The sequence below is a fragment of the Macaca fascicularis genome, chromosome 7 (genome assembly GCF_037993035.2).
Source record: "Macaca fascicularis isolate 582-1 chromosome 7, T2T-MFA8v1.1".
Lineage (NCBI taxonomy): Eukaryota > Metazoa > Chordata > Mammalia > Primates > Cercopithecidae > Macaca > Macaca fascicularis.
In genome coordinates, this window is record NC_088381.1 from 24,778,221 (window position 1) to 24,799,888 (window position 21,668).

The following is a 21,668-nucleotide window of genomic DNA, read 5'->3' on the forward strand; positions in this document are numbered from 1 at the left end:
GGTACGGGCATGAAGGACATGACTAAAATGTAATCTAATCTTCAGAATCTTCAGAACATTACTTCAGTGTTCCTTTAGACATTATTTTTCATTTGTGCTGGTAGTTTCCCAGTACGGTAAGGATTGCCCATGTTTTTATGTCCTCTGTTTAGGCCTCAGGCTTAGGAAGAATGAAACCAAACACTCTGGTGATTGGATATAAGAAAAACTGGAGGAAAGCTCCCTTGACAGAGACTGAGAACTACGTGGGAATCATACAGTAAGTGATGGCTTTCAAGACGTGTTCTTGTTTATAAAGCACTAACCAGGGCAGTACATAACTTGTACTGCACATAACACTGTTGTGTCAGATTAAATTGCCTGAGAAGAGCACATTCCCCTGGTACTCTGACTTCTTTCCCAAGGTGAAAAAAACACCACCAATAATAGAGTTTGAGGGAATCAGAGTGTCAGAGGAGGCAGGGTGAGAGAAACACCAGTGTCAGAGAAAAAAGTAAATGTTTAGAGTTACAACCTTAAGATCTATTTACAAGATTAAAAGCAAAGCACAGCTAAGCAAAGAGAAATTTTTCTTTCAAAACACCTGGAATCTTGGGTTGGCCGGTGTCTTCAATTCAGTCATTGTCTTCTTCTGAGTCTCTGATAATTCGTTCACTATCCCAGAGCCCTATATCTCCCTCTGCTAAGAGGCTCCCATATGCCAGGTGCTTCTGTTACCAGGTGGAGCATCAATGGCTTGTGCACAGAATGTGAGTTTCTGGTGGTACATAACCTCTAATAGCTTAATATTTCAGGAGGCTTAGGATACAGGTGATAATGATAGATCTTAAAGGACTAGCAGGCAGCAGGCTAATGTCTTTAACATGAATTATCTCATTTAATTCTCATAGAAAGATTTCGAAGAAAGTACTATTATTTTTTTCCGATTCTACAAGTGGAGGCAAAGACATTAAAAATTAAGTAGCATACTGAAAAATCTCAGCATTTAGTGACAGAGCTGGAATTCCAACCCAGGACTATCCAAATGCAAAGCTGAAACTCATGACCATAACGCTATGCTTTCTCTATATATTATATACTCCAAAACAAGTATTATATATTTTATACTATATATAATATATATTACATACTTCAAAGTATTTTATATATATTATATACTCCAAGTATTACATTATATATTATATACTCCAAAATTGTGTGTATATGTATGTATAAATATATATATGTGTGTATATATATACTCACAGTTTTGGACTATATAATATATAATACTTGGAGTATACATACATACATATAATACTTGGAGTATATAATATGTAACATTTGGAGTATACATATATACTCCAAGTATTACTTGGCTTAGTTTTTTTCCTTTGAATAAGAGAAAACAAATTCTACACATACAGAGAGAAACACTGTAGAAAGTTGAGCCTTTCGACCAGACCAGGCACGGTGGCTCACGCCCATAATCCCAGCATTTTGGGAGGCCGAGACGGATGGATCACCTGAGGTCAGGAGTTCCAGACCAGCCTGGCTAACATGGTGAAACCCCGTCTCTACTAAAAATACAAAAATAATACAAAAATTAGCTGGGCATGGTGGTGGGTGCCTACTCGGGAGGCTGAGGCAGCAGAATTACTTGAACCTGGGAGATGGAGGTTGCAGTGAGCTGAGATTACGCCACTGCACTCCAGCCTGGGCAACAAGAGTGAAACTCCATCTCAAAAAAAAAAAAAAAAAAGAAAAGAAAAGAAAGTTGAGCATTTCTTCTAGGCTTGAAAATACTCTATCAGACTCCAGAGGGGTAATGTTAACTATGCCCAAAAGCCATCTTTTGTGTCAACATCTCTGGAAATGGAAGGTTTCCTGTGTCTGGGATCTGGCTGCACTTTGATTTCAGACCACAGGGTACATGACATCCCCTGGGAGATACAGCTGCACTTCAAAGTTCATCCTATCCACTGAAAACAAGTATACGCTTAGCACTTCTTAAAGTAGGCTATTTCTTCTACCCCTTGTTATTATAATCATAACATTTATCATTATATTGAGCAGATTTATGCAACATATTAACAAAAGCATTCTTAGTTCTATTGAAAGGAAGCATAAGAAAATAACTTTCATCTTCTAAAAGTACAGGAATTACTGAACAAACAGAAATTCACTCAACAGTCTTTCTAATGTGCGGAACCTATCTATTAAGTGCATTGTGTTTCCTGAACATATAAAGCCTGGATGCCACGTGCTGTCATCTGGCTCCTGCTGGTGTTATAAGTTCAGTAAGTTAAGGCTAAACCAGGTGATCGGGATAAGAATTTTACCAGGCTCAGCAAACAGTATTTTGATATGTTTAGAATCAGTCAGTTGCTGATCAGACATTCTTGGAAATTGACCAGATCTGTCCTCTGTTATCCAGATTCTTCAGTAAAATTTCAGCTTTACCTCGGGGAACAAAAGGGATGGGGTGGGGCGGGCGGGGGGAGAGCAAATAGGAAGTAATGTGTAAATCTTCAACGAAATAGTCCATTATTTGATACAGAATTACTTCAGACTGTCTTCCAACCTCCCTACCATCCCAAACATTCTAGAAACCCAAAGGGAGCAAAATAATCAAACCCAGTAATACTGAACCAAGGAGCTCTCTGGCTTTTATAGCAGATTAATAATAGATCTTGGTAATAAAGTTCAGTATTAGGGTGACCCATATTTGTACTAGTATAAAACCTAACTGGATTGGTAAAGTTAAATGACTTTACTAGCACAGCAATGAGGCTAATAGTGACAATCATGTGTCCATATTACATTTCCCTGTCCAATTTTTGTGGCTTTATGACTTAAAGTACAGTATTATTGTTAACACAGGGGTATTATTATAAAACTATAGTATTTTACCATTTTTCTTTTTCTTTTTTTTTTTTTTTTTTTTTTGAGACAAGAATCTCCCTCTGTTGCCCAGGCCAGAGTGCAGTGGCGCGATCTCGGCTCACTGCAAGCTCCGCCTCCCGGGTTCATGCCATTCTCCTGCCTCAGCCTCCCAGGTGGCTGGGACTACAGGCGCCCACCACCATGCCCGGCTAATTTTTGCATTTTTAGTAGAGACGGGGGTTCATCATGTTAGCCAGGATGGTCTCGATCTCCTGACCTCATGATCCGCCCACCTCGGCCTCCCAAAGTGCTGGGATTACAGGCGTGAGCCACTGCGCCCGGCTACCATTTTTCTTTGAATAAAATATTTTAAATGTCTGTAATATTCTTAAGTATGGTTTAGTGTTTTGTTTGTTTGTTTGTTTTTAAGACAGAGTCTCGCTCTGTTGCCCAGGCTGGAGTGCAGTGGTGCAGTTGTGCTCACTGCAACCTCCAGCTCCTGGGTTCAAGCAACTCTCTTGTCTCAGCCTACCGAGTAACCAGGACTACAGGTGCACACCACCATGCCCAGCTAATTTTTATATTTTTTGGTAGAGTTGGGGTTTCACTATGTTGGCCAGGTTAGTCTTGAACTCCTGTCCTCAGGTGATCCACCACCTTGGCCTCCCAGAGTGTTTAGATTACAGATGTGAGCCATCTTATCCAGCCAAGTATGGTTTAATTTTAATCAGAATTTGTATGTATTAGTTTTCAATGGCTGCCATAACAAAGTACCTCAAATTTAGTGGCTTAAAACAATACTTTAGGCTGGGCACAGTGGCTTATGCCTATAATTCCAGCACTTTGGGAGGCCGAGGTGGGCAGATCATTTGAGGTCACGAGTTTGAGACAAACCTGGTCAACATGATGAAACCCAACCTCTACTAAAACTACAAAAATTAGCCAGGCATGGTGGTGTGCACCTCTAATTCCAGCTACTTAGCAGGTTGAGGCAGAATCGTTCGAATCTGAGAGACGGAGGTTGCAGTGAGCCAATATCACACCACTGCACTCCAGCCTGGGTGATAGAGCCAGTCTCTGTCAAAAACAAAAAACAAAAAACGACCACACACAATACTTGATTATCTTACAGTTCTGTAGAATAGAAGTCTGGCATGTGTGGGCCAGGCTGCATTCCCTTCCAGAGGCTCTAGGATAAATTTCTGACCTTGCCTTTTCCAGCTTCCAGAAGCTTCCCTCATGTGGGTGTGGCTCAGGAATGCCTTCCTCAATCTTCAAAGCCAGCAATGGCTGGTCAAGTTCCTCTCACATCACATTACTATGACCTCCTCTTATGCCTCCTAATTTCACTTTTAAGTACCCTTGTGATTACTCTTGTCCCATCCAGGTGATCTAGGATAATCTCCCCCATCCCAAAGTCCTTAATCTAATCACATCTGCCAAGTCCCTTTTGCCATGTAAGGAAATACATTCACAGGTTCCAGGAATTAGGATACTTTGAGGGTGCATTATTCTACCTAACACAGAATCCAAATTTTTTTTGTGGAGCACATTGTCTACTTTTTATAATTGAGGACAATCAGAAACAAGATTTGTTTACGAGGAATTTACTTTGTAACAACTTGTGCCAGAATGGACCTATTCTGTTAAGAAAAGATTATTTATGGTTTGGATTTTGAGTGGATATTCATATTGCTCCAAACTTATGTATACCAAATGAAAATGCAGGTTGACTTTGGCCGTTGGAAACTGTTTGCATATGGTGGGACAAGTGTTTTTGGGGTAGGATGACCTAATGGCAAGAAGTCGTTAAGTTTTAGATCCATAGAAGTATAAACAAAGGACCTCCCAATGAAAAAAAATTTAAATGACTCAAAGTATTAATTGACTTGCTTCCATGTTTAGCACCAGAGAAAACATTTATGTCTTAAACTTTAATCTCTTCAAACAGAGATAAAAGAAAGACAGACTTTATTTCTCTTCTAGGTAATCAAATTCCTTTGGGTTGCATACAGAGAAAACACAGGAGCGAGTACGTAGGGTTGCCATGAAAAAGCATTGCTCCAAGTGACCAGTTTAGAGTCAATTCTGAAAATAGAGGAACTGGAGACATTTCTAACCATGTACTTGATATCAGAAATGTTATAGGAGTCCTTCTAGGAGGCAGCCAGGTTGGGGGTGGTGGCTAATCATTTCAAAGAGTCTTTGCAGTCTGTAAACTCTGTGTTCTAAATATGCCAGTGATTGTTTTGCTCGCTGTATAAAAGATTCGATTATTTTTAAAAGATGCGACAAGCTCTTAATCAAAATTCTGATGTATAGTATTATTTGAATAAATTGGCTAGAGTGAATAATTTAGTTACCTCTACCCAAAATATACTTTAAAAAGGCATAAGGGAAGAACAAACAAACAAACACATGCATCAGCTCTTGGCTATATTCTAAAGTGGATTTTAATAGTTTCATTATATCAAAATCCTGGAAGCAAGTATAATACTAGTCCTAAGCTTGAGGATTAAAATAGCCATTTAAAACACTAACTGCTTTGCTTCCTCTTTCAGTGATGCATTTGATTTTGAGATTGGCGTGGTTATAGTCAGAATCAGCCAAGGATTTGACATCTCTCAGGTTCTTCAGGTGCAAGGTATGTACTTTCTTTATTCAATCAACAAGTATTTATTGAGCACCTACTTTGTGCCTGACATTGTTCTAGGATATAGCAGGACACGACATAGACAAAACTCCTTAACGGTGGAGCTTACGTTCTAGTGCTAACTCATAGTGCATATAGTTCCCCCAGTATTTTCTCCAATGCTAACACAAGCAGCCTTTGCCCTGCTAATCACAAATATTGAGGAATTCAAGGTGGTCATCAATTATTTTTCTTATCACAAAACCACAAAGCCAGCATCAAGGAAAATAAACAACTTCAGTAAAATAACCTGCCAAATTAATTTCTGCAAGATGTTTCAGAAAATGAAGATTAATTCTTTTCCCAGAAAAACACGTATTTTGCTTTTGAGAGTCTATGAACTGGTTTGTAGCTAACATGGAAATGAGCCTGAATGTATCATGCTGTGAATCACTAATCTAAGTCAGAGGCAGAAACACTAATTCAGATTAGTGACTCTTTGTTTTTTCCCTGTAGAGAATTTGGTATACTTGCTTAGTCTTAGAATTTAAACATACTCTCTTGTGTATGAAATAAAGAACATACTGATATACTTACTGAAAAATTAGCACAAGACATGAATTCATGACTCATCTCTTCCGCTGAGCCTCACAGCAGAGTCTGCTTACAACACAACATTAAGAAAAAAATGATGCTTTTCTGGTGCCTGTTATGTGCCAGGCATAGTGTAGGTGCAAGTGATGCTGGGTAGACTAAGATTAATAAATTCTGTCTGTGCCCTCAAAAGACACACAGCCTAGTAAGGGAAGTAGATCAATTATTAGCATTATAATAAGTATAAATAAGGAATTATGGGAAAGAAGGAAGGGGCACCTACCTCACTCCAAAAAGGCGTTCTGGAGAAAATTACTTTTGATTTGAGATTTACTGAATGAGTAGGAGTTAACCAGACAAAGTTGAGTGAGAGAAAAGTAAAGAGACAGTTTGGAGAATGCATTCCTGACAAAGAGGAAAGTGTTTGCAAAGGTGAGGACATGGGAATAGAGAGGAATGGAGTATATAGACAACCAAAAGCAGATTCATGTTACTGAAGTGAAAAGTAGGAAGCCAACAATAGTAAAATATGAGGCTGCCACTATAAGGAGGATCTAGACTGTAAAAGCCTCATTTGCCATATTAAAAAGATGGATCACATTCTGTAGATAATGAGGAACCATCAGAGAGATTCAAGTGAGGGAATAATGTGGTCAAACTTGGGTTTTAGATCTCATGCTCTTTTGGTTATACGGGGCATGGACTCAGGACTAGAATGGAAATAGACAAATCAAAGAGTTCTACAATAATCAAATAAGACAAGGAGACAGCTTGAACTAGGGCAGCCTCAGTTGGGATGGAGAGAAAAGAACAGAGTTGAAAAGTATTTTGCAGGTACGAAGAGCAGCGTTTGGGAGTTGATTGGATGTGTGGGATATGGGAAAGGGAGAAGTAAAGAAAAACTCCTTGGCTGACTAGATGAGCCAATGGAAATGGGAAATGCAAGAGGAAGTACAGGTTTAATGAGGAAATGCCTGGCTCAATTTCAAACAATCTCATGTGGGAAATCCTACGGGAAATGTCTAACAGACAGTTAGACAGTCCTCATCGTAAAAGAGAAATCTGAACTGGAAATACAGATTTAGGAGATGTTATGGGCTGAACTGTGTCTCCCCGCCCCCACCAAATTCATATGTTGAAGTGCTAACCCCCAGGACCTCAGAATGTGACTGTATTTGGAGACAGGGTCTTTAAAGAGGTAATTAAGGTAAAATTAGGTTATTTGGGTGGGCCCTAATCCAATATTACTGGTGTCCTTATAAGAAGAGATTAGGATACAGACTGAAGGGTAATCATGTGAAGACATGGTGAGAAGGCAGCTGTCTTCAAGCCAAGGAACAAGGCCTCAGAATGAAATCGATCCTGCTGATGCCTTGATCTTGGACTTCTGGCCTTCAGAATTGTGAGGAAATAAATGTACATTGTTTATGACACCCTGTCTGTGGCATTTGTTATGGCAACCTGGGTGGACTAATACAGGAGACATCATGGCTAATGTGAATTGAAACCATCACCCTAGAAAATAGAACTCAAAGAGTGTGTGTAGCCAAGGACTCCAAAGAGTAGGAAAAAGGCCCCAAAGAAAAGAAGGAGAGGTCAGAAAGATGAAGAAACCAGAAGTCTGGGGCCAGGTAAACCATGGGAGTACAGTGCTCAAAATGAGAATAATCAACATTGCCAAATGCAGCAGAAATGTACAGTAAGATCATGAACCAAATGGAATTGGCATGACACAGGTAATCTTAGTGAAAGTAATTTCTGTAAAGCAGGGTTATCAGAATCGAGATTGCAGTGGGTTGAGAAGAGACTATGAGATGAACGAGCAGAGAATATGGATGTAGCCAACCCTTCTGAGAAGCTTGGATGGTAACAAGAGGAATGAGATTGAGCAGGCTTACTGTGGGGAACCTATAGACCTCTGAATGGGAGATCAAATCATATTTGCAGACTGAGGAAATGGCACAAGAGAGTGCAAACACTGAAGATGTAGGCAAAGAAAAGGGGCGACCCATGGAGTAAGATCCAGGAGGAACAGAAATTGAGGGAAAGGCATGAATGGAAGAGTTGGCCTGAAACAGAAAAAAAAAAAAACAAAAAACACTTCATCTAAAATTGGAGCAAAGGAGGTGAGGATTGATGATGGGATACGTGGATTTGTGAGAGTGGAGTGATAAATCAAAGAAGATGATGCACAATAGTCTCAATTCTTTCTTTTAAGCTGGAGCAATGGTTTACTTCTAAAAGCAAGAGAGGAATGGTTTAACTGAGAATGAGAAGAAACTAGTTAAGCATTTTAAAAAGTCATGATAGAGAATGAAAAGGATCAGCAAGAACTGATCAGTGTACAACAGTGAAAACCCAGTTGTGGTTGTCCAGTTTTCTCCAGCAGCATGAAGTCTCCAAGGTACAGGAGCAGTACCAGGGTATTCTCAGTAGGTTCAGCAGAAAGAAAAAAGAATTCTTAAGGGCTGTTGCCTGATGGATTCGTATTCTATTTGCTGGTTCATGATTGTCTCCATCAAAACAGGAAAGAATATGAGTGGATTAGGTGAATTTTCTGATGCAACCATTCTGGTATGTTGTAGGAGAAGAGGAGGATGAAGAAAAAAACTAGAGATCAAGTGTTTTTATAAGGTAGCTACTATCTGATTATGTATACTCTATGATAATGAAGAGCATTAAAAAATAAAACTGCAAGGAGAGTGCATCTTATGCAAAATTGGAGCACAAAAGGTTATCTCTTGGTGACTTTAGCCTTCCTTTGTATGCCGCTTTTCTTCTTTATGGATATTTTAAACTCCAGATCAGAAATACTAACTCCCACTCACTGGGCATTCACTATTAATGTATATTCCCTCCTAGTAGAACTTAATACTTTGTAGCAACAATAGTTAAAATATTTGAGCACTTATTACGCACCGTCTATTATGCTTCATGTTCACATATAACATTTATCATCCCAGCTACCCTATGAGGAGAGTATTATCATTGTCCCCATTTTACAGCTGGTAAAATGGGGGCTTACCCAAGATTCACAAGGCTAGTCATTGGTAGAGCTGGGATTCAAACCTATATCTGTTTGAAGCCCCTGTTTCATCTTTGAAAAAGAAGAGCTAGAGAGGATGATGACATATAACGAGAGGCAATGGGGAAATCTGAGCTCTGGGAATGAGGCAGAGCCGTTTCTATGTGTTCCTTAAGACACCCAACAAGGGGGCTGCCTGTCTGTGGAAAGATAGACCTAACTTTGAGGGCAGTTACAAGAACTGAATATTAACAGAACTGTTCTGTTGCGAACTTCCTAGGTTTTACTTTAATTTTTTTTCCTGGCTTTTGTGCTATAATGTTTTCCATCTAAAAATGAGAATGCAAAATATAACTTGTATTTAGATTACACATTTGCTTTGTGTGTTATGTTGCTCTCTGCAAGCTGAAAGATGTGATGTAGCTGAAAAGCATTGCTCCCACCCCTCATTGTTCCATCTGCCAAGATGCACCATCAATTTACTTCTATAAAGCAATACAGCAACCAAGTTTTGCTGTATTTCTCAAAGAATCCTGGCAGTGAACTGCATCCCCTTTTAATTTCCCAAGGGTTGTATCCTATTTAAATAAACTTTGATGTTTGAAATATTTCTGCTTCTTAGTCAAGAAAGGGAAAATACAATTGGATGCTAATAAAATAATTACAAGTACCAACTATCTAGGGTAAACAAAGAAAAACAATATTATACAAGTACATGAAGAACAAGCAGAAAAACAACATAATGATAGAAATTAACTTTCCGCCACATTTCCATGCATTGTTTTGAGGTTTATGTAATTTATGACACAAACCTCTTATTAGATTTTGAATTGGAAGAAATAAACTTGCATTTCATTATATTATGCTGTAATTCAGGGCCTAATAAGGGCCTGATAAATCTTAAGTATTGCATTATACTATGTTAATGATTATCATCATAGCTTTTCCAACACAGGCACCACAGTGTCATCACAGATTATAATTTAAAGGAAATATTAGCAATTCAGAGTGCCCATATACTGTAGTTAATAAAGCAGTGAATAGAAATCAGCTTTATAGGTAATTTACCAGCTAATGACAATTATTTTTATATTGTATTACAGGCTTATGTGAAGAGAATAACTTTTAATATAAATAAGATCGATGCTCATAACATTGTAACTTGTATACTGTAGCAACTCATCTAATACTGATGACTGATAGTTTCTCTTAATAAATTAATTTATTGCCTGACAACACACACACACACAAAAATCATGATATTTCATACTGCTCACCTCCCAGGGATATTTAGCAAGTTTTCCAACTACAACAAGGAGTCCAAATTATACTGGTAAGAAATAAAGTGATGGAACATGATTTGCAATATATTGTGGTCAAGTATTCCACATAAGTACAGCATGATTTGTGACCATCTCAGAGCACAGGGATACTGCTATGTCTGATCGAGTGGCTTAGAAAAATAAAGACAGATGGCAGTGTAGTAAATAATTACTTGATTAGAAGGCAACCGCTGCAGGATTGCTTCCTGCCTTCTATTCAACTAGACTTCACCTGGGGGACAGCACATTGATTCTTATGAGCATTTACAGCTTTGAGTTATTGAGCAAGGAAAGAATTTTAACTTAATAATTAATAAAGAAAAAGGATGCTGTAAAATGGGAGGGGATGCCATTCCCCAGTGAGTTTCCCTGATCTCCCTTCTGGTGTCAGATAATTGATGACTCTCAATCCTTAAGATTCAAAGCAGGTTGTAACTTGTAGACCTCTGCCTATTTCTAAAAGACATCTTAAAAAAAAAAAAAAAAGACTGGGGACATAACATTTGAAGCAATCTTGACAAGTAAATTGAGTTTCAAAATATAGTCACTCCAACTGGGTACCATATCATCAATTTATAAAGCACTTGAAAATACAGTAACTACTATTCAAAGCAGTTTTGGCATTTACATGACGGCATGGCTCAAGAGTCACTCTTAGTTATTACTATGAAAACTGTTTGGGATGTGGATGACAACTTGGACTAGAAACCTACTCTCAACTGAGAGAACCTAAAGGTCTGAGCTCTTTCTTCCACCATCGTAACTTCAGGTTGATATTATAAACATCTTGAAAAGAGAGAAGGGCAGGCGTGCTCTCTATATCTCTATCTCTATCTCTATCTCTATCTCTATCTCTATCTCTATATCTCTATCTCTATCTCTCAGTAGCAATGTGGCCTTATAAACTATGAGATACTACAGAATTATCTAATGTATTCAAGTTCACAGTAGTTACCATTACAGGATTTCCAGGTGGTGGTCCTTTCCAGAGAAAAGTCCCCTCTCCTTCCCCACTTGTCTCTCACACTTCCATCTCCCAGGCTCTTATCTCACTGGTCCCACCTTCTGTCCTCTATCTGTCCCTTTTTTATATAACTTTGTATACAGTATTAACTGCACTTCTTTCAAACATTGTCTTTTGTACTTACCACACACACACACACACAGACACTTCTCACACCCCCATTCTTCACAACTCTGCACTTGTTTTTCTTCTTTTATAAAGACAGTACTTTCAAAACTATTGAACTGAATTGAACAGCATTGATCTGTTCTTTAATTTATTTCAACACACAATTCTTGAGTGCCTATTGGTGCAACATGGCTCCAGGTAATAGCGGCAGGGGTGGCACCATGAAGAACATGGGAGGGATAACATGAGGTCCAAGCATAGGGTTTGGAATAGACAAACCTGGGTTTGGATCCCAACTTTGACATCTTTTGTCTGTGTGATGCTGGTCAAGTTACTCATCCTCTCTGTGTTTCACTTTTTGCATTTTCCAATGGGAATAATTATAGTACCTATGCCACAGATTTGTTGTTTTGGATTAAAGAATTTGATGGCTGCAAAGCGTTTGGCATTGTACTTGGCATACAGTAAACTTTCAATAAATGTTGGTGATGAAATAGGGCATAAGTTCTGCCCTCCAGGAGTCTGGAGTCCATTGTGAATAAGATAGACATCCGAGTCACACAGTTACAGTAGTTAGTGGAATAAAGGTTTAAGCAAGGTATTACGGAAATGTAGAGGAGATTGATTCTGATTGAGAAATTTGGGGACGGTTTTGCAGACTGGGTATTCCTTCAACAGGCAGCTATTGCGATCAAGGCATATCACTGAAGGAGAAGGGAGAAGAGGGATAAACACTACAATTGGGAGCAGAAGACTTGGGTCACTAGCTGTGCTACCTTGAACAAATCACTTGAACTTTCTGAGCCCAAGTTTCTTTTCAGTAAAATGGGGAGAATATTACCAGCTCTGCGTGCATCCCAGTATTGGTATCAAATGAGACACTACGTAGAAAGGGCTTTGTAATTTCTGAAAATTAAAAATGTAGTTGTGATGGTGGTGATGATAGAATAAATAGTTTTTATTGTCAGGCTAGTGGAAATCAACTTATATCCATTCATTCATACTCTCTTGGCTTGCTCCCCTTGTGGTTAATGGTACGCCTTTGCAAGTCATCTGGCCAGGATTTCTGTTGACAAAAATGTTTTGACAAAGTCTACTCTTAATTTCCCTGCATGCAAACAGAGGCAAGCAGTACACCAGATAGATCATTCAGAAGAACAGATAATCAAAACATCACTTCTGTTTAGCGCTGAAATGCAAAAAGGAAGGAGTGCACAGAAGGAGGCCTTAGATCACCTACCAAGTGAATAATTAAGAATTAACTTGAATAAGAACTTGCGAAAATCACTATGCAAATAGGGATCACACCATGGTATGGATCTAAAAATCCAAGATGGCAAAGCAAGCTGATTTTAGCCTTTAAAATAAATACTCTCTGTAATCTTCTGTCTCTATCATCTTTGAGGAAACAGCTACATCTAAAGCATTCGAGCAAAATTTGGTTTTGTCTCTCAGGCCTGCAATTTTGCAGCTTGCTCTGTTCTGGATGGGCTGTGCACATACCTTCAAGCAAATTGTTGGAATCGCTCCCAGTTCACTCAGCCAGCTGACTCCATTAAAAAGGAGGATTTATCTTTTTTTCCCTCTTTGTCCAAACTAGAGGACAAAGAGCATGGCAACCAGTGGCTAATCATAGGGCCCACTGGAGCCTGCCCAAAAACAGAAAAAAGAAGAGTCCCCTCCCAGGGCAGCCCTTACAGTTGCCACATCAGAGGATTGCAAAGAGCAGGTTACCCCATAAGTGGCCCCCTGCAACACCCCAGAAGGCAAAATAACAGCTAGGGTGCCGTCATCCAGGACAGTGACCACAAAGTCTGGGTACCAGTGCTGCTGCTCTAGTGCAGCCTTCCATATAGATCTATATCTTTAGGGTCCTCATTTTAAAATTACATATTGGATGGGCCATCATTTGGGGGGATTAACTTAGCATTACACCATGTGCCTGAGAGTGTTTAGGTTCATCTGATGACAAAGCGTAGGAAGGTAATAAAACAACTCTGAAATAATAATAATAAGCCACAGGAAGAGGGTCTTCATGGTGGGAAGCATATGCAGATCTCTTTGCATATGAACCCTGTAACTTGCTGGGTGATATCAGGCAAGTCACTTAACCTACTAGTTTCTTCATCTACAAAATGAAGATGATAATAGTAGTACCTATCTCAGAGTTGTTTGGAAAGGAATAAAATGCAACACAGTCCCTGGCACCCAAAGAGTGTGCAATAAATAGTAACTGCTAAAATAACTCCCAGGCATCTCAAAATACTCAATTTGTTTTGTATGACTAGGCCCATTTCCAAAAGTTGCATAAATATACTGCCTACAGAATGCAGTTCTTGCTCTGTTCTTTAAGGACCTCCAAAACCCTGTGTGGACACTTTGTTTATTCTTTTTGCAAAGCTTGGGGAGTGGGAAAAGGAAAGGGTTACAGTTTTCCATTTCACAGACGGGAAATCCAAGGCATAGAAAAAGTAAATTACTTGGCTAATGTCACATTAAAGCCAGCAGCAGAACTGTAATCGGTCATGACCCCCCATTGCAATGCAGCTTGTCTTCACCTTTCAAAAGTCAGGGGTAAGCAACTTCTGTCTCAGTTTTAATACCATCAGCCTAGTTTCTCAGATTTTCTATAGCTGCTGATCTTGAGAACCTTTGAAGCTTCGGGGAAATCACATGGGTGATTTGACCTTAAATCTCATGCCACTAGCAAAAGATTAATTGCTAAGACCTGGAAAGGGGCCAGACAATTCTGTGTAGCTGAATAGCAGCATCGTCTAGGGATGTGACTGTCCTGACAGATTTAGTTAGTACATAATTGATAAATCTAGAGTTTGTATAGCTTCGCTTAACAGATAGATAAGGCAATGGGCTCCGAAGGTTGACATTTACAGAAGCTCTCCCAGTGTTTTGTAACACTGAATCTAGGTTTTCTATCCTCTTCCTCTGAACATTGCTCATTTTCTAAGGCTCTGTTCTCAGCAGGCAATAAGATGAGGTTATCTGACAAGAGGGCCACCTCACCCAGTGTAAGCAAGAAGCAAGAAGCCTCCTAAGTGTAGCACTGTCATGTGACTGCTTTGAAAGTCTTACTTACCCGGATCCAGTGTGGGGTGAGGTCAAAGAAAGATCCAGCACATTACATAGCAGCTAGGAAATTTTCGTCACAATCAGAATCCAAAAAAGATAAAAGGCAGCCAGATACAACATGAAAGCTTGGATAGTGTGTCTAAACCTTGGGCAGGAAATTTTGCGCTGCTTGACTCCTGTTCCAGACTAAAACGTGTCATAAGACCCCTTTTAGCAATGTGAACTCTGACAGGCACCCAGAAACCTCAGCTTTTATTTCTTTGACTTTGGTCACCCACTCCACAAAGTATTTTGCTTATTGAAAGGAATGGTGGTGAATGCTTTTTAATTTGTATCCAACGCCTATAGAGTTTATTGTAAGATTTTGTTATCTTCTCTTAATTCTTGCTGTCTAGTTTTATGTTTCAATTCATGAAGCATTGTTGTGTGGCTGATATATACCCAGTGTACTTCTGTAATTTTGTCACTTCCAGTTGTAAAACATCTGACCCACTAGCTTAGGTCAGTAAATCAGTGGCTTACAGTGTGAAAGATTTTCTGTTTGTTTGTTTTTGCATGGTAGTGAATAAGAATGGCACTAAATAGCCTCTCTTGCCCTCACAAAAAAAAATGTAGTAACTTTATGTATCATAACCTAACACATAGAGCTATTTTTTTAAGCTAGTTGTGACAACTTTCTGAATACAATTTACTAAGATACATTACTTTTTATTTTTTCTTTTGGAGACAGGATCTCACTGTATTGCCCAGGCTGCAGTGCAGTGGCATGATCATGGCTCACTGCAGCCTCTACCCCCCAGGCTCAGGTGATCCTCTCACCTCGGCCTCCCAAGTAGCTGGCACTACACACCACATCCGGCTAATTTTTGTATCGTTCATAGGGATAGATTTCCACCATGTTGCCCAGGCTGGTTTCGAACTCCTGGGCTCAAGCGATACACCCGTCTTGGCTTCCCAAAGTGCTGAGATTACAGGCACGAGCTACCTCACCCAACCAAAATATATTACTTCTATTAAAAGATAATATATAAAAATCATTTAGAAAAAATATACTATGTATAAACAATTATCTTATCACATACATACCATTTTAAATATTAAAAGTTTATAAGACTGTTTCTAGAAACTTTGTAGCTCTGAGTTAAGTGGGTGATTTGTCTTCTTTCATCAGAGGAATTAGAGAGATTAGAACAGGAGAGACTAGCATTGGAAGCGACTATCAAAGACAATGAGTGTGAAGAGGAAAGTGGAGGCATCCGAGGCTTGTTTAAAAAAGCTGGCAAGTTGAATATTACCAAGACAACGCCTAAAAAAGGTAAGTACTTTTTAAAATTTGCAAGAAAGTTTATAAGATAAGTCACTATTTGGGCATCTAGAAAGAGTCCGAAGTCAGCATCTAAGATGTTGGGGGCATTGAGTGCAGGTAGGAACTGAAAGGTTTCTCTCCAGAAGGTAGTATGGATAAACGGTAGCAGCTATTGTCATTTATCAACCTCATTAAGTACTTTGTACCATCTTACTGCCAAAAATTATTTTTAAAATGTAATATTTGGTTTGGAAGTCAAATAGTGCTTAAGCAGATTGCATGCCATGAAACAGAAGTTTCTCAGTTAAGATGGAAAGGGGATAGAAATTTAAGAGTCAGTACCCAAACCGTCTTATCCACACATACCCTTACCTTTCAGACATTTCAGGGAACTGAAATATGACTAGTACATGCAAATACGGTATCCAGCTGGAACGCTGATTTCAAAAAAAGCATCTTTATCACAAACCAGAATGCAGGACTTAGAACTTTATTGATATTCACTACCTGTAGATTTCATCTAAATCGTACATTTATATGTGAACTTATGGTATGCAGTCCTGGGACAGAGGATCAGAGGTTGGGAGAGCTCGTTACACGTTTTATAAACAGACGATTCAAACGTTTGGATTTTTGAAAATTACTTTCCGAAACGTTATGGGTTTGAGTTTAATGAGGTCCACAGTGACCTCTGCTGGTCCAAAATCAGAATGTTAGCAGGCATTTATTTATGCACGAACGTCCTGTAGTTACTGAAGTCACACTCTGGTGTGAGGCCAGGAAAAGATGGTTTCCCTGGGAGGGTCTCCAAGTCAAACAGCAGGATCCAAGTGGAGACTTAGCAGGCTTCTGGTCTAGGATGACCAGGGCCAACCCTTCAAAGAGGCTCTTCGACAAGGCCATCTCCCACCCCATAAATGGTTTGTCTGTTTGCTTTCCTACTATAGCCCAAAGATGAAATTTCACCTATAATATAATAGTTTTATACATCTACAGAGAATGATGGGAAATCCAGATATTGCCCCACTTCAGATACTCTGGGTACTGTCGAGTTCCTGGGATAACCCCATGGGCCGTGGCCTACTCCTTACAGTTCACCTTAAAATGACATAGATGATGTGTTTGAATTCAAGCTGAAGCTACATCAGGGTGAAAATATTTAAATAAGACTGTTCTGGATGCTAACTACTACTTCTTTTCTTTCTAATTATTTGGTTTAACTGTAAAAAAAAGTTAACAATCCATTAAATCTGCTCTATTAAGTGGTACAGTCTGGAAAATAATGGAAAATTCAAAAGTCATAGCCCAACAGTGTGGTCTAACTAGAGAGAGGGAAGCATTAATGTCCTTATTATGACAGCAGGACTTGTTATTTATTCTGGAAGCTTATTTTTGCATCACAATACTTGTTTTGGCAAAAATATACTCTTCCAAAAGTCAACATGTCAAATTGTTCAGAAAAGAAAAGTAATAATGTTATATACTGTTTTAATACCTAGAAGTTTAAACATAGCTCTAAAGTGGGCTCATTCACTACTCTAGGCTTCCGTCATTGTCAACTCTTGAGTTCTAGACCAGAACCAATCCTGCCCCCAGGCACCTGAGTATGAACAGGAGGCCTCTGGATACTTTGACTTGTCTGTAGGTGAGGGCAGAGCTTGGTCCATTTTGTAAATAAATTTTTCTCCCTCAGCAGTCCCAGGGATGTAAAAACAATATCAGATCATTGCTTCAGAACTGACAGACCCTAAACACAGAAACAGCAAAAGATAAAACAAAGCATCTTCAGAACCTCTTAGATCAGAGAGGAAGCTCTAAAGAGGCTGTCAGCCCTCCTCTAAGCACCAGGCTGACACCACCTCTTTGAAAGACAGCAATAAAGTCATGACTCTCAAAGACACAGATATGAGAAATACTATGTACACTGTGGCAAAGAAACCCCTCTTGGCAAACAGGAACAGGTCCGGCTCCAACACTGGCCGAGTTCCCTGGTACACTTTCATTGTATCCATGTTAGGGTAGAAATTGCATTTTAAAAAATTTTAACTGTTTTATATGCACCCTGAATTATAACTCGAGTAAAGATGTTTTTATTTCCATATTTTCTAGCTTTTTTTTTTCATCTAATTCACAAAGATTCAAATAGCTCAAATGGCTTTACTTTAGCTTCACAAGATTCCTTGAAAAGAAAGCAGAGGAGTAAGCCAGGCTGACTAAGGGACCAAATAGTCACAGAGTTCAAGATGCACACGGTCCCTGGCAAATTTTAGAAACCAGACCTGAATGGAACTTAAACCAAAATAGTGCTTCACACATCAATTCCTTAATGAAAGGATATTTCTGATTCTATAGCTTATTTCCAGAAAACCACTTACCACATGTGAAGTAAATATAAAAATATTAATACTATTAAGTTGATTTATATCTGAGATTTGGGGAAATGGGGATTTCTGGCTAGTAGCATTGCTGCATGCCTCAGTAATAACTCCACTCTGAGACAGATTGCTAAAGGTCTGAAAAAATCCATTGTTTTTTAATAAAAACTATAATCATAAAGCTGTTTTACTTAACTATTGACTGTCAATATTTTATTTAACTATTGAAGGTGGTCTAAATTATTCTGGGATTGGACTTTTGTCTCTGCCTTTTGAAGAATAGAGTCGCTATTTATTTTAGGTATAATAAACACGAATCTGTGACCTTTTCTCTATTTTCATCAGTAGATTGATTGGAAAGTTATTTTGCTTCTGCCCTCAGAAGCAAACAGATGCATCAATTCCTCCTTCATTTCAGATGGCAGCATTAACACAATCCAGTCGATGCATGTGGGAGAGTTCAACCAGAAACTGGTGGAAGCCAGCACTCAATTTAAAAAGAAACAAGAAAAAGGCACAATTGATGTTTGGTGGTTGTTTGATGACGGAGGTAAAAACTTTCAGAAAATACACTAGGGACAAGAATTCCTATCTTGATCAACTTAACAAACTGCATGAGAAGGTATATGGGAACAATGCTGGTTAAAGAATAATGTTTCTGTGTTCTCCAAAGATTGTAACTTAATTAAGAGCTATCAGTGTGGGAATGAATAAAGATATAAAGCTATTCATTTCCTCCCATTTAGATATACTCAACGTGTCATAATTCACTCTTTATTCCAGGGTTAACACTTCTTATCCCCTATATCTTGACTCTCAGAAAAAAATGGAAAGACTGTAAATTAAGGATCTATGTCGGAGGAAAGATCAACCGCATTGAAGAAGAAAAAATTGCGTAAGTAGTTTACCACCCACATGTTAGGTCATTTCAGAGGTTTGTTGCTTTAATGCTTTCATTTTAATAACTTTAAGTGTCTCTGAGACACAGTAGACTTAAAGACAAAGTCACCAGGATAGGCCTCGTGTTTACTTGGTTTTCTGGTCAGTAAATTATTTTCATATTTTTCCTGATCACTGTCTTCAAGCAAGACCTCTTATCCTCTGTCACAAATGCTTTCCAAAAGGAAGGTGCCACAGAAGCCTCATCGCAAGTCCTGAGTGGGAGCTTCATTATCTCATATAATGCTTATTTTGTTCTGACCAGTAAAGGCATCCAAGAAAAGAAGAGCCTGAAGGAAATTCGGGTCCAGTTGCTTTTTCTGTGGGAATTCAAACCTCCTAATTCATGGCAGTCACTCTTAGCACAGCATATGTAAAAGAGAACTAAATGGAGAGACTGCACCTGGGTTCTAGCCCCAGCTCTGCCATCAAGGAGCTGTAGGACTTTGCAACAGTTGCCAAATACATCTGGGTCCCCAGTTTCTCCTTTGTAGTTTGAAAGAGTTTAAAGGGATGACTGTAGAGAACTCTTCTAATTTAAATTAAAAAAAAAAAATCCCACAGTGTAAGTCTGTATCTTTCTCATTAATGTAGCCATTGAGAGCTGATGCCAGGTGTGAGAAGAATAAGCATGCTGAGAACATGACACATCTAGAGGTCTCTGGTGGAAATTCAGAAAACCACCTTTAGCACTTAGTCCCTCATGGCACTGAGGGACTAAGCTCCGAGTCCTTCCTGGAACCAGCACTTCCAGAAGTCACAAAATAATGACAGGCTTTATTCAGTAATTTTTAATATTTTCTCTTCCCTCTTAGGATGTATTGTGCTGTGAATGTGGTATACATATATATATATACCCATACACACACACAGACACACATATAGTTATAAATTGCTACATTGTTACATTCTGAGAAATGTGTAAGGCAATTTCATATTGTGCAAACATCAGAGTGTACTTACACAAACCTAGATGGTATAACCTACTACACACCTAGGTTATATGGTATACCCTGTTGCTCTAGGCTACAAATCTGAACTGAATACTGTAGACAACTGTAACACAGTGGTAAATATTTGTATATCAAAACATAGAAACGGTATAGTAAAAATACAGCATAAAAGATAAAAAATGGTCCACTTGTATTGGGCACTTACCATGAATGGAACTTGCAGGACTGGCAGTTGCTCTGGGTGCATCAGTGAGGGAATGTGAGGCCCCAGGACATGACTACGCGACTGTAGATTTTATCAACACTGCATACTTGGGCTACACAAAATTTATACAAAAATATTTTTCTTCAAAGCTGGACCTGAGAATAAAAAATATTTTTCTTTAATAATAAATTAACCTTATCTTACTGTAACTTTTTTACTGTATAATTTGTAAGCTTTTGACCCTTTTGTAATAACACCGAGCTTAAAACATATTGTACAGCTGTGCAAAAGTGTTTTCTTATATCCTTATTCTATAAGCTTTTTTCTTTTTTATTTACTTATTTATTTATTTATTTTTTGAGACGGAGTCTCGCTCTGTCGCCCAGGCTGGAGTGCAGTGGCCAGATCTCGGCTCACTGCAAGCTCCGCCTCCCGGGTTTACGCCATTCTCCTGCCTCAGCCTCCGGAGTAGCTGGGACTACAGGCGCCCGCCACCTCGCCTGGCTAGTTTTTTTGTATTTTTTTAGTAGAGACGGGGTTTCACCGTGTTAGCCAGGATGGTCTCAATCTCCTGACCTCATGATCTGCCCCTCTCGGCCTCCCAAAGTGCTGGGATTACAGGCTTGAGCCACCGCACCCGGCCATTTTTTTTTTTTTTTTTTTTTTTTTTGAGACGGAGTCTTGCTCTGTCGCCCAGGCTGGAGTGCAGTGGCCGGATCTCAGCTCACTGCAAGCTCTGCCTCCCGGGTTCATGCCATTCTCCTGCCTCAGTCTCGCGAGTAGCTGGGACTACAGGCGCCTGCCACCTCGACCAGCTAATTTTTTGTATTTTTAGTAGAGACGGGGTTTCACCGTGTTAGCCAGGATGGTCTTGATCTACTGTCCCTGTCGGCCTCCCAAAGTGCTGGGATTACAGGCATGAGCCACCGCGCCCGGCCTGCTTTTTTCTATTTTTTCTTTTTAAATATTTTTGTTAAAAACTGAAACACAAACACACACATTAGGGTAGGTCTATCCAGGGTCAGGATCATCAATATCACTGTCTGCCACGTCCACATCTTGTATCCCACTGGAAGGTCTTCCAGGGCAATAACAGGCATGGAGCTGTCATCTCCTATAATAACAATGCTTTCCTCTGGAATATCTCCCTAAAGGACCTGCCTGAAGCTGTTTCACAGTTCACTTTTTTTAATAAGTAGAAGGAGTACACTCTAAAATAACAATAAAAAGTAT

General features: G+C 39.1%; 1 protein-coding gene across 7 annotated transcripts in view; it reads left to right on the forward strand.

Annotated features, from left to right (window-relative positions):
- Window positions 1-21,668, forward strand: part of SLC12A1 (solute carrier family 12 member 1) — a 101,535-nt gene that overhangs the window by 64,814 nt on the left and 15,053 nt on the right. For all 7 annotated transcript variants that reach the window (XM_005559483.4, XM_005559481.4, XM_005559484.4 and 4 more), the window contains exons 19-23: window positions 153-259; window positions 5,427-5,509; window positions 15,829-15,972; window positions 18,757-18,888; window positions 19,122-19,233. In XM_005559483.4, coding sequence (XP_005559540.3) covers window positions 153-259; window positions 5,427-5,509; window positions 15,829-15,972; window positions 18,757-18,888; window positions 19,122-19,233 — 578 coding nt within the window. The remainder of the gene's footprint in view (window positions 1-152; window positions 260-5,426; window positions 5,510-15,828; window positions 15,973-18,756; window positions 18,889-19,121; window positions 19,234-21,668) is intronic.